The sequence below is a fragment of the Fukomys damarensis genome, unplaced genomic scaffold, assembly GCF_012274545.1.
Source record: "Fukomys damarensis isolate Sample0158 unplaced genomic scaffold, DMR_v1.0_HiC HiC_scaffold_23, whole genome shotgun sequence".
Lineage (NCBI taxonomy): Eukaryota > Metazoa > Chordata > Mammalia > Rodentia > Bathyergidae > Fukomys > Fukomys damarensis.
This window is the reverse complement of record NW_022900935.1, coordinates 11,250,895-11,267,527: the sequence shown is the minus strand read 5'-3', so window position 1 is coordinate 11,267,527 and position 16,633 is coordinate 11,250,895. Positions and strand designations below refer to the sequence as shown.

Below are 16,633 nucleotides of genomic sequence, written 5' to 3'. Positions count from 1 at the left end.
GAGGCAGGAGGCAGGAGGATCTCTGTGAGTTCGACCAGCCTGGGCTACACAGTGAGTTCCAGGGCAGTCTGAACTACATAGTGAGACCCTGTCTCAACAAACAAAACAAAACAAAACAAAACAAAAAAACAAAAAACAAAAACAGCAGGGCTGGGGATTTAGCTCAGTGTTGCCGCTGCCTGCCTTGCAAGCGCAAGGACCCCAAGTTCAATCCCCAGTACCATAAATAAATAAATTCACCCACCAAGACTGAAAATCTGTGATTTGTACAGAATACATAGATATAGCTGAAGCTCCAGGAAAGGGCTCCCCTGTTTTGATAGAATCAATTTCAAATTCAGTAGCACAACTTGAACCCAAAGACTGATAACCGCCAGCAGACTGGTGCATAAAACTGCACGGTTCTGCTCTTTAACAGGTATTCTAAGGTTACTTTTAAGAAAAGTCCAACAATACATAGAAAACAAATGTTCCATATTCCTTTACAGCAAATGGGAAACCACAAGGAACATTTATCTGCCTTAGGAAGACCAAGTGTCTTGACTTTCTTAATGCCGAAAATGAAGTAATGGTGCCAGGGGGTACAAACAGGTTCAGAAGCTCAGATACGTCTGTCAGTAACAGACACAGCAGATCAGATGGCCATCCTGACACTCGTTTAGGGAGAACGTTAACGGTAATCTGCCTGCCTTACTGTAGGGATAAAAAAGACATTTCATCCATTAAAAGCCAAACTTTGAATTTAAAATATCTAAGGGATATGCTAGGAACACAATGGTCTGACTTTCCACCATCCTGAGGCCTATCTACACCATAGAATGTCCAAACACACTCTACCGTTTTCATAAGTTTTCTTAGGAGAGGGTTAGAAAATTTGAACAGCAAAGTCAATTTCAATAAAAAGATTAATTCATCAGCTGATCTGATCGTGCACCACAGAGACAACAATCTCTTCTATGTACGCCATTACGAAGGCTACCGTTCATTCTGTTACGTCAGAATCTGAGTGAATTAAATTTCTTCATACGTAAAAAGATTCCGTGATTTTTAAAATATACCGATATGAGACTTGTTTTGCTGTTTTAAAATTTTTCTTACATTGAACTTTAGCAATTCTTAGAAAAGTGTAGAAGAAATTTATTAATTCTGGAGGAAATGTGGTCTGTGGCTTTTCATGAGACTTTCAGGACAGCTGTGGCATGCCCCGAACCTAAGGTTACAGAAAAGGAGAAACAAGAGAATGAGCAGAGAAGTAACATCCCACAGAGGGTACAGAGATGCCCACAGGCCTGGAGGGATGTAAGAGGATGAGCGATCACACTCTCCTTGTTCTGAATAAAAAGCAGCTTCAACACGTACTTGATTAAAATCTGGGTCTTTTTCTCCATCTGGTTTAGCTTCTTCCTTGTCCTCTTCTGTCTCAGAACTGCTCACATTCAGCTCTGGAGCTGAATCCTTCATTACCTGAATGTGCCGGGATGAGAAAGAAAACCAGGTCAGGGTCAGCACCCAGGAAGGCGGGCTACTGGGATGCACAAACCTGTGGCTTGCAACCTATGTGAGGAAGTCACCTTTCTCGTGGGGAAATAACAGGTGGGAAGGTTGGACCAAGAATCCTATGGTGTGTTTTTTATTCTTTTCATGTTCAGCCCTGCAAATACTCAAATGTATTCAATATTAGACGTCTCTGATGAGCAGGTATTATAAGGCTTGTATAATGTTCTTTAGCAGAAATTCAAAGGCACTCGAAACCTTGTCAGGCCTTTTCAATCAAATACTGATACTGCTTGGGTGATGGGAGTCACAGATCTCCTTAAGAAATGAGAAGGAAAAGCTGGGCATGTCTGCAATCCCGGCTACTATGGACACTAAGACAAGATCTCAAATTCAAGATGAACCTGAGCAACCTAGTAAGACTGACTCAAATGTCAAAAATTAAAAGGGCTGGTGATATAGCTCAGAGGTACAATGCTTGCTTAAACATTAAGTTCTGACTTGCTACCTCAGCATTGCAGAGAGAGACAATGAGAATGAAGGACTATTTCCCTGTACCATTGTGAAGTAGTGATATTAATTTTAAATTTGAGGGCTGGGGATTTAGCTCAGTGGTTCAGTGGCCTGCCTTGCAAGTGCAAGGACCCGAGTTCAATCCCTGGTACCAAAAAAATTAAATTTGAAATATCAACTAAAGTGGATACTATTTCATACAAGATACCACTGTGTACATGTATTAAAGGGTGTGAAAACGATTTGAGGAAACTTCAGGGGAAAGATACTTGTATTCATTAATTTTTTTTTCTCATCAAATTAGGAGACAGGTTTCTGTGCCACAGAACTGTAGATACATACAAGATAATTTTAAGTTGCCCTTGCAAAACTGATAACCAGCAAACAAAATGTATTCTACTTTGTTTTTAAGCCCCAAACCCTGTGATTGATGATGTGGATGGAACTCAGGCAAGTGCCCTCCACCGAAATACATCTGCGGTCATCCCCAGCAAACTTCTGTTTCCATCTGGGCTAGCTATGTTTCCCAGGGAGGTCTTGAAGCCCTGGGCCTGGGATCCTTCTGCCTCAGCTGCTCAAGTGGATGGCACCACATGTCCATTTCACCAGTCCTGGCCAGAGAATTTTCTGTGATTCACCCTATGCTCCTTGGGCACATTAGGCTAACCTCCTTGGCCTGTTTGCTAGAATACTTGTCCCACGCTTCGTCCCTGACAGGGAGTGCTCAGATGATCTCCTCTATGATGACCTCCCTTTCTCCTCCCTCTCTGGCACTGCAACCTTCACTTCCATCTGCCTCTTGCTCTACCCTGCCAGATGCGCTTCATTCACATCCTTGTCCTTGTGTGAAATCCATGCATGGGTGGATGAGCTCAGTCTGTCATACCCATCATTGTGACCCCAGCACCAAGACCATCCTTGGCCCACACCTGACATTCAGATGCATGCATCAAATCGATGACAGGCCAAATCACACACATAACTATTCGCTTTCGACTCTGTCCAATTCTAAGTCTAAGGAAACAAATCTCCAGTCCCAAGCAGTCCAGTGAAAAATACAACAGCAAGTCAAATAGGAAGAGTCACCATTGCTAGTCATGGGAACCAGTACCTTTTTATTGTCTACCACTTTGTGGACGTAGATGGTGGCCTGAGTGTACTCCCGCAGGTCCCTCTGCTGCTGGCAAAGTAGGCCTTCTCTGCACTCTGGACAGAGCTCTAAAACAGTAAAGCACAGGGGGCTGAGGAATCGCTGTTGAAGAACTAAAGGTGGAAACACAGCAGTCACATGTACAGTATGGTGACCGTTCTAAACTGTTCCGTGCAGACATAAATGTGGGGTGACTCATTTACTGTGCACAAGTCACAGACAGTTCCTACCTAGGGAACCCGGGCTGCCATGAAATGACTGCTTTTTTCGGCACTACAGGATGAATCCAGGGGCTTAACCACAGATGAGTCCCAGCCTCATGAGTTTAATTTTAGGCAAATAATACAATATTGACACTCTTCTTTCGCACATCAAATGTCAACTTGGGGGAGGGTACTGGTGATCAAAATCGGGACCTTGTGCTTACCAGGCAGGCAGCCAAACCACTGAGCTAAATCCCTGGCCCTAAATGTCAAGTGTGGAAACCAGATACAATGTTAAAACTTACTAGGTTCAGAAATATACTGTGTTTCTGAAGGGTTTACATCTCCCACTTCAATTCTTGTGATTTTAATTGTATGATCCACAACAAACAGCTTTTGTATCATCTGCCACTCGCTGGGCCATATCAGAGCTATACTGTGCAAGAAAACACAACATGCCTTAAGACACATGGCGATTAAGAACACTAATGAAATCCATCAGCGCCACCAAGCCAAAACAGTATAACCCATTATCTCATGTAAAGACACGGGAGGGTAAAGATGCACTAGCATAAAAGGACTTTTTCCTACAAAGGAATGTTAGAGAAGCTGTTAAAAATAAGGCATGATTAAATAAACATTATTAAACACGAAAACATAAGTTGATGCTAAAATAAGTTAGCTGGAGGACAAATACAGTAAAATGCCATTTATATAAAGTTTTAATATATGACATTTTTATGTGTTTCTTTACAAAGGACTATTTTCTGAGGCAGATAACCTGCAAATTCAGGACAGTGGTTACTTTGAGAGGTACAGGGGAGCCAGGCATGGTGGTGCATGCCTGCAATGCCACTTGGGAGGCTGAGGCAGGACTGCTCTGAGTTCCAGCCTGGGCTACTTAGTTGGGTTCAAGGCAAGACTGAAATAATAGCAAGACACTGGCTCAAAATAAACAGAGGGAGAGAAAGGTAGCAATTGATGAGAGGATAAAATATTCAGAAGCCTTCAGTTAATTTGAATTGTCACTATTAAAAAAACCTGATAGTACGTACACACACAGACACACACCCACACACTTGTTTGTCAGATGTTTCCCTGAATGTACACTTAAAATAACAAAAAGAGCCCTTTGTGGTGGCACATGCCTGTAATCCCAGCACTCAGGAGGCTGAGGCAGGAGGATCACTGGGAGTTCAAGACCAGCCTGGGCTACATAGTGAGTTTCAGGTCAGTCTCAACTACATAGTGAGACCCTGTCTCAAAGAAAATCCCAATATTAACAAAAGGAAGAATGGAAAGAAGGGAGTGAGGGATGGAGAAGAGCTGGGGAAAAACCTAGGAGAACATTATTTTAACTCTTGTGTTACTTTAAACGATCCTAGTATTTGTTTGTTTTTTTGGTGCCGGGGATCGAGCTTGGGACCTTGCGCTTGTGAGGCAGGCAGTGGCACCACTAAGAAGCTAAATCCCCAGCCCAATGATCTTAATGTTTTGAAATGTGAATAACAACGGTCAGGGATTTAGCTCAATGGTGCTGCCACCTGCCTCACAAGCACAAGGTCCCAATTTCAAATCCTAGTACCAAAGGATAAAAAGAAAAGAAATATGGATGGCAAACTGTCATTGAGCTTGGTTCAAAGAGAATTTATTTCCTTTTAAGCACTTGGGATCAAATTCAGAGCTTCACACATTTCGGGCAAGTTCTCTGCTGCTGAGCCACACCCCCAGCCAGGTAATTTCTATGTTCCTTTTTTCCCTCCATGGCTTTCTAGCAATGTTGGAGGCAAACAATGATCTTTTCTTAGACAATTGCTTAACATTATTTTACAAAGTAAAACAGCAATATCAAGGGTAAGGTTCACAGATGAGTCTTTTCGGAGACACTTGAGAGTTGGAGTGAAATTTCAAGACCTTAGAATTGCAGATGACTGGCTCATTTTGGTGCAGGGATCACACTTAGGACCTTGAGCTTGCAAAGCAGGAGGTGGCAACACTGAGCTAAATCCCTGGCCCTCAACTGCTCTCTTATGTTCTTTATTTTCTCAGGCTTGGCAGATGCAGGAATACCAAGACTATTTTGATTTTGTGAATGTGGAACAGAGGTCTGCCTATAGACAAGCTGCTGGCTGCCAGTGGCCTGGGGAGAAGGAGAAGACATGAATGCCAAGGAATGAGCATAAGAAAACAACAGCCTCTCGGGCAGGGATTTACCTCAGTGGTTCTGGTGCCTGCCTCGCGAGCAGAAGGACCCCAGTTTGATCCCCTGCACGCGCGCGCGCGCGCACACACACACACACACACACACAGCCTCGCGCCATGTCTGCAGAAGCAGTCTGTCTGTTTCTTTAAAGACAATTACTCACTCTAATAGAGGACACAAAAGGGGAAAGCTCATGATCCAGTGAAGGACTACTACAATCTTAGAACGGACAGCTTACACTGGGGGGCATTTCTCTAAGCATATCTTATTAAGCATTAGAAACAAAATCACATGAAGAGAAAAAACTCACAGTTTAGAATCTTCTTTGGTCATGGAAGCAAATGTAAACATAAGCCCCCCATGGGGACACAGAAGGGCACTATTTCCAACCGATGACACAGGACTACATCTTGTAGGTTTTCTGTGTATGAGACAAAAGATAAATATAAATCTCACTACTGCAGAAGGGAAGTTTTTAAAATAATTCTTTCAAAATATGGATAGGGGCCGGGATTCAGCTCGGCTGTTCCACCACCTGGCTCACAAGCAGAACATTACCAAGTTTGTTTGATCCCTGGGCCCCCAACAAAACCCCCACACACAAAATAAACAGGAATATGGATAAAAGGATATTAGTAATTAAATATATATTTCTTGCAATTAGCTTTCAGTGCATGACAGTTAAGATAACCAAGAAAGGTCTGGGGATGTAGCTCAGTGGCACTGAGCCTGGCAAGCACAGGGTACTGAGTTCCATCTCCATTCCAAGGAGGAGGAAGAACGGGAAGGAGGGAGGGAGGGCAAGCAAGGAAAAGGGAGGAAGGAAAAGAACAGATGACAAAGAACATCAAGTCCATGACTTCTTAGAAAAAAGTGCAGTCAGCCCCCAAGAGAAATTTCTCATTTCTACCTAACAAATTTCCGCCATTCTTCTACAAAGAACTGTGACACGATGTAGAGGACATCCGTATCCTGGAATACAAAGCACACAAAGGAACACATTAATAACCTCCATAATTCACACTCCCTATGATAAATATGAGGTCTTCCTCCCTCGAAACTTGGAATCAATGGAAACAGAGCACCCTACCAAGTTTAGGTAACTGAACACATAAATAAGATGCTCTTGGCTAGTCTGGAAAAACGCCCCTCATCAGGAATTTGGCAAAGTCATTTTTTTAAAAAAAGTGGAGGATTGATTTCTTCCCTTGTGGGAATCATTATACCTCTGGCCAGTGACTGAGACACGGTCTGTTTTTGTCCTGGAAGAGATTCGGAAGAGAAGTCTTTTGCTCATTTGCGATCATCTTATGTAAGGCTTCGTTTTCTTCCCCTTCTCTTTCTAAGATCTGGGAGAAAATTAAGCAGTCAGCTGTCTCCTGACGACAGGTCATGGCTCGCCGCCTCCTTCCACCCCCATTAGGAGCGCAGGTTTAACTCTCCTGGGAAGTTGCTCAGGGAGGCGGTGTGCCGTTCCACAATGTTGGCACAGAGCTCAGTACCTTGCACTGCGAACAGCATTCTCTGCAACTCGGAAACTCGGGAGCCTTCGGGAAGTACTGTTGCAGTTTGCTCCACGCCTCTTTAGAAACCAGCCTTCTTTCATTTTCAGAGATGCACAATTCTCCTGAGTTTACAAAAGGAATAAGCCGCTTAAAAAAGGAATGAATTGCAAGAGTAAAATGGGTAGGGGAAAAAGTCAGTATCTCATACTTCTTAAACACAAAAATATTTCCCCAAATCTATTTCCTGCATAGTACTTCTTAGATTGGTGAAAAATCCTAAATGTTCTTTTTCTCCTTATTTCCAATAGTCTCTTTGGTTTGTTCCTGGTTCCTTATATACATGAGCACATACAGAGAAAAATTCTCTAAGTGTCTAATTTCATTGTAATTCTAAAGAAGAAAGCTATCAATATCAATCTTAACTCCTTAATCTAAGGTTGAGGCTACAAAGATTCAAGAGACGAATAATGCTACTAATGCCCACCTAGTCTATTCTCAGACTATCTCAGGAAAATTCAAGATCATAGAAGGCTACAATCACATAGCCCCTCCCTAGTTTACAATTTTTAAAAAGTGTTTCTTTGCTTGTTTGTTTGTACCAGGGATGGAACTTGGGACCTCGGCACCACTGAGTATAAATCCCCAGCGTGTTTGTTTGTTTTGAGACAGGATCTTACTATGTACTCCAGGTTGGTCTCCAACTTGTGGCAATCCTCTGGTGCCGGGATTACAGGTGTGCACCCCATGCCCAGTTGACTCACTATTTACTTAGGTACAATGAACTTCACTGCACATAACCTGAGGATCACAATGATGACTGTCCAGGATCTCCATGAAATGCAAAAAAAACAAAGCTGGCTCATGAAATTCGGTCTGTTTAATCTACTCCCTGTAATTTCTATTACCTCAACAGTACAGCTTCTTAACTTTTAATATTTCCTCTTGTTTGAATAATCTCAAAAAATTAATTTTACCTTAATAAACTTATTACCAAGGAAATCTGGGTCATAATACAATTTTCCTTGTAAAGCTATTCATTTAAATTTCCTTGGAGGCCATGAACACTTACTCCAACATGCCTATCCTCAGATATAAATAAGACATCAAAAAAGGGAATAAATTTAATTGGATTCTTTAACCCCATGAGTACATCCTTATGGAGAAATACAATGTAGGCACAGGTAGATTTTCATGACCTAATTTAGCACAAAGGACTCCATGACAATTACTGTATAATATTTGAGTAGTTTACCTTTTTTTTCTGGAAGCAGTGGGCTGGAGTTGTAGCTCCTTGGCAGAGCACTTTTCTAGCATAATCAAGGCCCTAGATTTGATCCCCAGAACCATGGGTGTGGAGAGGTTGATGCACAAAGACCTCAATTTCAACGGCAGCCCATTCAACTTAGTGAATCAATCTAATGTGAAAACCACCTAAACGGGGCTGGATATGTAGGTCAGTGTAAAGGCCCTAGGTTCATTCCCCAGTATCAAAAAACATGAAAGAGGACTGTTTCCTTATATGTGTGTGGTACAATTCCATTTGATTCAAAGAAGAGAGAAAATGAAAGGAACAATAATACAAGCACAAATGACTTAATAGGTAAGTCAGCAGAGGGGCTACGGATAGTAGCTCAGCGCTTGCTTAGCACAGGTGAAAACCTGGGCTGGACACACAGCACCCCCCCCACCCAATAGGCAGAGAATTCCACAAGTACTGTGGGGATACCTATCACGTACGAATTTGTAGAGATTAGAATTGCTCCCAATAAATAACATTTTTAAATTGGAAAAGAGAAAGTCAATTTAAATTCACAAAATCAACAGTATCTTCAAAAAGAGCGTAAACCAGCCAGGGATTTAGCTCAGTGGTACCGCCACCTGCCTCACAAGTGGAAGGTCCTGAGTTCAATCCCTAGTACCAAAAAAAAACAAAAACAAACGATCAGGATAGCTTTAATTCACCAAACGTAATAGTCTAATGATGAAAACAGTCTTCCAGTAAGCACAGAAATCAACTTAGCACTGAGTTCGGAGTCTGGATAAACAGGCCATTTACTACCAAAACCCAGTCCAAACTGCAGCTGATTGGGTCACAGAGCATCTGAAAAAGGGAACCTTAAAAAAAAAAATCTGTGCTCCTACTGAAGAGCCATTGAAAATGTAATTCAACACGAACATTTTCAAATGACAGCTATGCTGGTGTATAACTATTCCTTGCTGTTCTAGGATTGCTTGTTGGCTTAAGCAGTTTGCCGCCAGTCTGGGTGACACTGCCACAATATATCCAAAAACAAGCCAAAAGGAATTACAGATACAAGCGGTGGTGGTGGTGGGTGGCACTCAGGGACATAACTCAGGGTCTCACCTAAGCCAGCAAGTGCTGTATCACTAAGCTATGTCCTCCCAGCCTGCCAGAAGTGATTTTTAAAATCACATTTATGTAGGGTTTTACCAGCATGCACGTACAAGATCAGCACTCTGGGAGGCTGTTGCATGAGGAACTCAAGTTCAAAAGTAAATCACAAGGATCACAGGCCAGCCTCGGCACCTCAGAGACTTAGAATCTATCTCACATTGGAGAGACTTTACATCATTTTGAGTGAAAAAGGCGGGAAGCCCTCATACAACACCAGGTGGTAGAAACTAACAGCTGCATAGGGTAAGAGGATGGAAACACCAAGCACAGCACAGTACACAAAACCAATTCTTCTCCCCAGATCCAGTTAGGCTAACAAAATGCCTATTTATGATATGGTGCAGTCCGCCGAACAACAGGTTTGTGATTCCAGCTTACCGTGTGGACACAGAATGTCTTCATTAAAGTTTAATTCTTCCTCCTCTTCTTTTCTTTCTTCCTTTGATTCATCTAAAGAAAAGCAGATGATAATTGCTCTAATTATTGCATCGAGAAATTCAAGCAGCATGTATAGTACTCCACAATTTGTTTTGCTTTGGTATTTATTTGTTTGTTTGTTTGTTTCCTAAGGGTCTAGCTGTGAAATTCAGACTGACAGTAAACTCCTACCCTCCTGCCTCAGCCATCTCAATACTGAGACCACAGCTGTGCACCACCATGTTCAACTTCTTTTGATATTCAGAGACATGGTCAGCTCAAGCTGACCTGAAAGCTGACATCAACCTGCCGTAACCTTTCACAGTGCTGGGATCACCTGCGAGCCCCACCTCAACTAGCTATTCCATTGTGAAAGTGAGATCCAGATGATTCCTCTGCGGTTCTGCTAGGTGTTTTAATTTTTTTCCCTTAAAAGGAAAGAAAAGCGCCTCTGTGACATTTAACTTGAAGATTTAGGTTATGCAAGAAAATGTGCCTTTTTGTGCAGATTTAAATATAATTTCCATGTCGTTCTAATTTCATAAACCAAAGTCAGTCATCTTCATGTTGTGTCATTTTTACCTATGTGCTTTAGTAAAGGCTCAACAGAAGCTCTAAGGCATTAAACTTTAATGGGAAACATTACACAGAATGAGACTGTGGCTTTTTGCATTAACATTTTCCTTCTATTTTCTGCTTTTCCTAAGTTTCCAGTATGTCACTCCCATTTGTAGTTTTGTGTAACAGGAACACAAAATCTGAGAGATTAAGGCAGTTATCTGTGGGTTTTCCAGATTAAGCACCCTAACACATCTTTAAAGCAAATAATATATTCAAATAGCATTTACTAACCACTGAAAATGCTCAACTACAGGTGAGGTTGTAGCTCAAGGACAGTACTTGCCTGGCATGTACAGGGATTTAGCTTAAATTCTCAGTAATGCAAAAACCACATGTGGCCAAACCATCCCATCCCCATCCATCTGTGTCAACAACACAAAAAGACAACTTCTCAAATGAGGACATAACCAATAGTTTTGGAAAACCTAGGTCTCAGCACTGTTTATTCATTTTCATGTATGAGTGCTCAAGACTGGTGACCGATATATACTCTACATCACATAACAGCATGACGAAAATAAGGCTTTGATGTATTTTCTAAAGGAGACCAATATGCACCAAGGTGTTTCATCATGTAACAATTATAAATCAGCTTAAGTCTGACACAACTTTAAAGAATTTCATCTGAAATAGTCTGAAAAATATGCAAAGAGGTAGGTGCAAGAACACCCAAGGAGGCTCACTGAATGTGAGCCACGGCGTACAAGCTGAGATAAGCATTTAGATTAGTGTAGGATATCTACACAAAAAAATGCACCACTCCACAAAAAGAGCCGAATATTTTGCCAGAGAGACAAAGCTGTGCCTTCTATGAGCTCCTTCATAAAAAGCCACTATACTCGGGGATTATGTCTCGTGGGAGGGCTGTTCAAGTTCTTGCATTGTTACATGTCCACATCTTAAAGCTTTTAAAACTTTTGAATGAGCAAAGGAGACCAGAAGCATATTACCCTGAAAACATGAAAAATATTTTTAAAACCAGGCCAACATGAAGGCACTTTCTTTTATGGTATCCAACTTTACCTAAAATGAGGAAACACAGAGGCTCTAAACAGCAGCAAATAAATACTTCTTGCACTAGCCCACACCATACCACTACAACTGCAGTATCATCTTGCAAATGGCAAGACAATAAAGTGACAGTAATGCTAGGCTCACAAATTATACAGTGTAACAAAATATTAAGGAAAACTTACTAACCTAAAAAACTAAAAACATAGCTCAGAAGGCTAAGGGTGCTACACAGTGGTAGAGCATGGTCTTGGCATGCATAGGCCCTGGGTTTAATCTCCATCACCAAACCAAACCAAGAACACAGATCAAGCATCTTAAGATTAATAGTCCCTCAGCTGGTCGTGGTAGCGTACGCCTGTAATCCCAGCACTCCCCAGGCTGAGTCAGGAGGATCGCTGTGTGTTTGGAACCAGAAATGGGCTATACAGTGAGTTCCAGGTCAGTTTCAACTACACAGTGACACCCTGTCTCAAAAAACTCAGAACAAAACAAAGATTAATAATACCTTGGTATATATAATTTCCTTAAAAAGTAGGGTGTTGACAAGGGAAGGTCAAAACCCAATAATTATGTTTAATATGTAAGTCATAAAATGCGCAAGTGTCAAGAATACAGAGTAGGGCCAGGGATTTAGGTCAGTGGTGCCACTGACTGCCCTCACAAGGTCCTGATTTTGATCCCTCGCACCAAAACCAAAACAATCCCCCCATTACTTCAAAAAGTTAGGAATACTAAAGTACAGGAGAAAAAAATACAGGAAAGGCTGAGGCAGGATCGCTGAGTTCGGTCAGCCTGACCCATGCAGTGAGTCCAAGGCCAGCCTGAAATAATGAGATGCCTGTATCAAAAAAAAAAAAACCAAGCTTGGGGCCTGGTACTTGGCTCAGTGCTTCAGCCACCTGCAAGGTTACCAGTACCAAAAAAAAAGAGCGGGGGGGGGCGGGGAGGCGGGCGGCTATGTATCTCAGTGGCATCATGCCTGCCTCAGAAACAATCCTGAGCTTGATCCCTGGTTCCACAAAAGCAAAACTAAACAAAAAAGCAAAACCAAACACACCCAAGAAATTAATATAAGTTGGGTGTACTCACATTGGCCTCTAAGTCCAGCACTGATAAAATGAGGGAGGAGGATCTAAGTTTGAGCCCAACCTGGACAATTTAAGACCACCTAAAAAGGCTATGGCCGGGCAGGGTGGCGCACATCTGTAATCCCGGCACTGGGGAGACTGAGGCAGGAGGATCACTGAGTTTGAGACCAGCCTGAGCTACATAGTGAGTTCCAGGTTAGTCTCAACTACATAGTGAGACCCTGTCTCAAAAAAAAAAAAAAAAAAAAAGCCTAAGCATATATATATAGGTCAGTTCAAAGGCCCTATTCCCAGTGTCAGGACAGAAACAGGGGGGAAAAAAAGGATGGAAGCAAGCAAATAAAATAACATGTGTATGTAAATGCCAGTAAGGCTGGGAAAATACAGCGGACCCTCAACAGCCTTATGTACAAACAACTTGGGTCAATTAGGTTTCATCTGCCTCTGGTTATCTATAGCATGGAGCAGGTAAACATCTAGATCTCATTAACTCAGCCAACTTGAGGTACAGCCAGTTCTCTGGCACCAAGTGAGTTCCTGAGTCAAGGGTGCACTGCAGTCAGTGGTGAGGGATAGAGAGAATGAATGAATGGTAGAGAAAAGAAAAATGGGAAAATTTTGTGTTTAGTGAGATGCACGCTCATGGGTCGCTAAATAAGGGTCGTAGGACTGCTGCACAGAGGTAACTAACCTCTGAATAAGTCGGCCTCAAAGGAAATCACTGCTCTGCCTTTCAAACCCTGTTTGTGGTCCTGGGGATAGAGCTAAGGCTTCCATCCTGCTAGCTCCACTAAGCTATGTTCCCTGCCCTCCATTTTAAATCTCAAAATAATTTTAATGTCTTGATCTCTTGTAATCCCTTAAAGGAACTTTATAAAACTAAATTTCCTATCAGACCTAAAAATGTTTAACTTGTAAGCACTAAAACAAACCAACGAACTAAATTTAGTAGTTGATTCATAGTAACAATTTATGAGCCAAAAGCAGGGGCACTTAACTCAGGCACTGCCAAATAACTTGGAAGGAAAAAGTTATCCTGGGTGATAAGCACCCAATGCACCTGACCTGCATGCAGAAGAAGGCATCCTGTCAGTGTGGGCAGAAGTCCTGAGCTTGCAATGCATTGTGTGGTTTGCAGCAGACTAACCTCTCCCAAAGGTTTAGGTGGGAGTAGAGTATTAATTTTGCATGTGACTAACTACATACAGCTTGAGCCCAGAAACGAACTTAGTTATGAAGGAGAATTTCAGATGGGAGCTGAAAAGTCTTCGCTGCATTTCAATACCTTAAAAATATTTTTTATTTGCCTTTAGCTAGTTGAGAGCTTCCGGTTTAATAAAGGACGTGTTTATAACTACACAGGTGCAAAACCAATTTTAAACTTCAGGGTAGATTTCCTATGCACAGGTTACCTTTACTGAAGGAGTTGCCGTTCATTTTCCCATTGCTTTGGTCTGCATCGCCATCTTGCTCATCTAGTTGTTCAAGAGCTAGCTGGCGCCAACTCCGCAAGGATGATTTGCCCACCCAAAATCCATCATCACTGTGGAAGAGAGGAATGTCAGAGCATACAAGTAATGTTTCCTAATGTTCTCCCTTCTATCCCTGGAAAGATCGCTGACAAATGAAATTGCTAAAACTTAAAAACTGTGCATACTGCATCTTTTGTTTCTTGAGAAAGGGTTTCCCTACGTAGTTCAGGCTGGCCTTGAACTCTGTGTACTCCCGCCTGGGCAAATGTTTCACCACACCCAGCAGCACTGGGTTGTTTTTGGGGGGGTGCACTTCCTGGCTGTGGCCATTCTCACTCTCCCTATTGAACTGCAGGTATCTATCATTTTGAGTGCTTGTTTGGAGGTTTTAGGGCTGGGGATTTAGCTCAGTGATGCTGCTCCCTGCCTCATAAGCACATGGTCCTGAGTTTGATCCCCGGTACCAAAAAAATGTATATAGAGGTTCTTGGTGTGGGGTGGGAGGACAGTGACCTACTCCTGTGCCCTCGGTGAAAGAAGGTTGTCGTCTTTGGACAAGAATGAAATCAAGCCCATGTAGATAAAGACCTTATACATTTAATACAGTGCATTACCCCTGTACAAATGGAAAAAAAAAATAACATTTCTAGACCAGTATGGCTGTTAATTCCTGTACAATGCCAGCTCAACACAGTAAACTGGGATAACTTTTTCCAGAGTTGACAGCACAATTAAAGTTTCCAAAAATTCAAATTATATATCCCTCCCTTTAAAAAAAAATTTTTTTTTTAAAACAGAATCTTGTTAAGTCACTAAGTGATCCAGAGCTCAATTTTGGGATCCTCCTGTCTCAGTCTTACAGAGTGCTGGGGCTATAGCATGTGGCACCTTTGCCTGGGTTATAGTTGTACCTGTAGCTGGGCACAGCGGTGCTCAGATAAACACACGTATCCCATGTTTAGGACATGCAGGAGGCTGTTTAAGGAACTGTCCAAAGTAGCCAGCTATATCTTTTAGAGAATAAGTAAATGAAACCCAGATATGGCAAATCCCATCCATTCCTGGGTTTGGAGGTACTCTCTGGAGGGGGTTCACCACATTCCACACTCCCTGGACATTTCTGGTCAGGATGTTACGCTGGGTTCCATTTGTTAACACACCTACTTCATTCAACCTCAGCAGTGTGCACCCACAGGCTCACCGTGATGTTTTTCCAGAGTACAATTCCATGCAACAGCACAGGGTTATACTCCCTTAATGTGGTCATACATCAGATCCACATTCTGCTTTTTCTTCAAGTTCCTTGGTTGTTACCTCTTTAAAAATTTTTTCAGCTGATCTCCAGCGCCTGCCTCACAAGCAAGCGCAAGGTCCTGAGTTCAATCCCCGTCACCACAAAAAAATTTTCAGTGTATATCATCAGCAAGGTAGGATGTGCAACATACCCCTTTCCTGTTGCTTTTAGCAGATTATTGACCATTTTATAATCTTCATTTAGCTGGTTCTTCAGACGCAATACACGACAACGCTCTACTACACATTCCTTACACAGTGCTTTCACTAAAGGAAAAAGAAAGTGAATTACGCTTCCCTTCACACAGACTTCCTGTCAGTGAACAGTTTGACTTCTTCAAAGTCAGACCAATGATTGAACAGCCTCGTACAATTGGACAGAGCACAGCAAAATGGTATCAATCTGGAATTGTTCTGGTGACTTAGCAAGACTGTGAGGTACGTAATAAGGAATCCACCCAAAAAGGAATGATAAGGTATGCAAAAATTATATATTATAAAGTTTACATGAAAATTCGGTAAGATGGTAACAAAATGATTAAAGGGGGGGTGGTGTCCAGAATACCAGCCAACCATCAATGTCCATGTGGAAGGGATCCTTAAAGTAGGGGAGAAAACTGAAGGGCAAGACTGAAAAGGCATGGAAGCTCTAGATATCATTTAAAATATGATAATCTGGAAGACTTTCCTATTGCTTGCTTTACGGTGAACTTAGAATGGAAGTTTAGAAAGCAGAACTGTACATGAGAAAGGTCGAAGCATGTAGTTAAAGGCCAGTTTTACTGAGGCAGGCAAATTACCCAGGACCAGAAGAAAGTATTTAACTCTGGAGATACATGGTAGGAACATGGATTTTCCCTAGTTGCCTCTACAGACTGAAGTGACACCTGTGTTGCGAGTTTCTCATTAAACATTAAAAAATGTTTAAACAGGTAGCCAGAACCAACTAGACTATAGATAATTTGTGGGGTGTTTGTCTTTTTTTTTTGGAACTGGGGATCGAACTCAGGTCTTTGGACTTACAAGGCAGGTGGTGGCACCACTGAGCTAAATCCCTGGCTCCACTTTGTGGTTTTATATATAGCTGTGTGTATTGAAGATAGAATCCAGAGCCGGGCGTGGTGGTGCACGCCTGTAATCCCACCAGTTGGGAGGCTGAGGCAAGAGGACTGCTGTGAGTTTGAGACCAGTCTGGGTTACATGGTGAATTCCAGGTCAGTCTCAACAGGATAGTGAGACGCTGT

At 42.1% G+C, this 16,633-nt stretch overlaps 1 protein-coding gene across 2 annotated transcripts in view; it reads right to left on the bottom strand.

Annotated features, from left to right (window-relative positions):
* The window catches only part of Usp48 (ubiquitin specific peptidase 48), a 77,310-nt gene that overhangs the window by 16,200 nt on the left and 44,477 nt on the right, over window positions 1-16,633 (bottom strand). For both annotated transcript variants that reach the window (XM_010626014.1, XM_010626015.1), the window contains exons 13-22: window positions 15,542-15,656; window positions 14,037-14,167; window positions 9,863-9,934; window positions 7,066-7,190; window positions 6,790-6,912; window positions 6,474-6,535; window positions 5,874-5,984; window positions 3,666-3,796; window positions 3,119-3,225; window positions 1,360-1,464 (exon numbers count right to left, since the gene is read on the bottom strand). In XM_010626014.1, coding sequence (XP_010624316.1) covers window positions 1,360-1,464; window positions 3,119-3,225; window positions 3,666-3,796; window positions 5,874-5,984; window positions 6,474-6,535; window positions 6,790-6,912; window positions 7,066-7,190; window positions 9,863-9,934; window positions 14,037-14,167; window positions 15,542-15,656 — 1,082 coding nt within the window. The remainder of the gene's footprint in view (window positions 1-1,359; window positions 1,465-3,118; window positions 3,226-3,665; window positions 3,797-5,873; window positions 5,985-6,473; window positions 6,536-6,789; window positions 6,913-7,065; window positions 7,191-9,862; window positions 9,935-14,036; window positions 14,168-15,541; window positions 15,657-16,633) is intronic.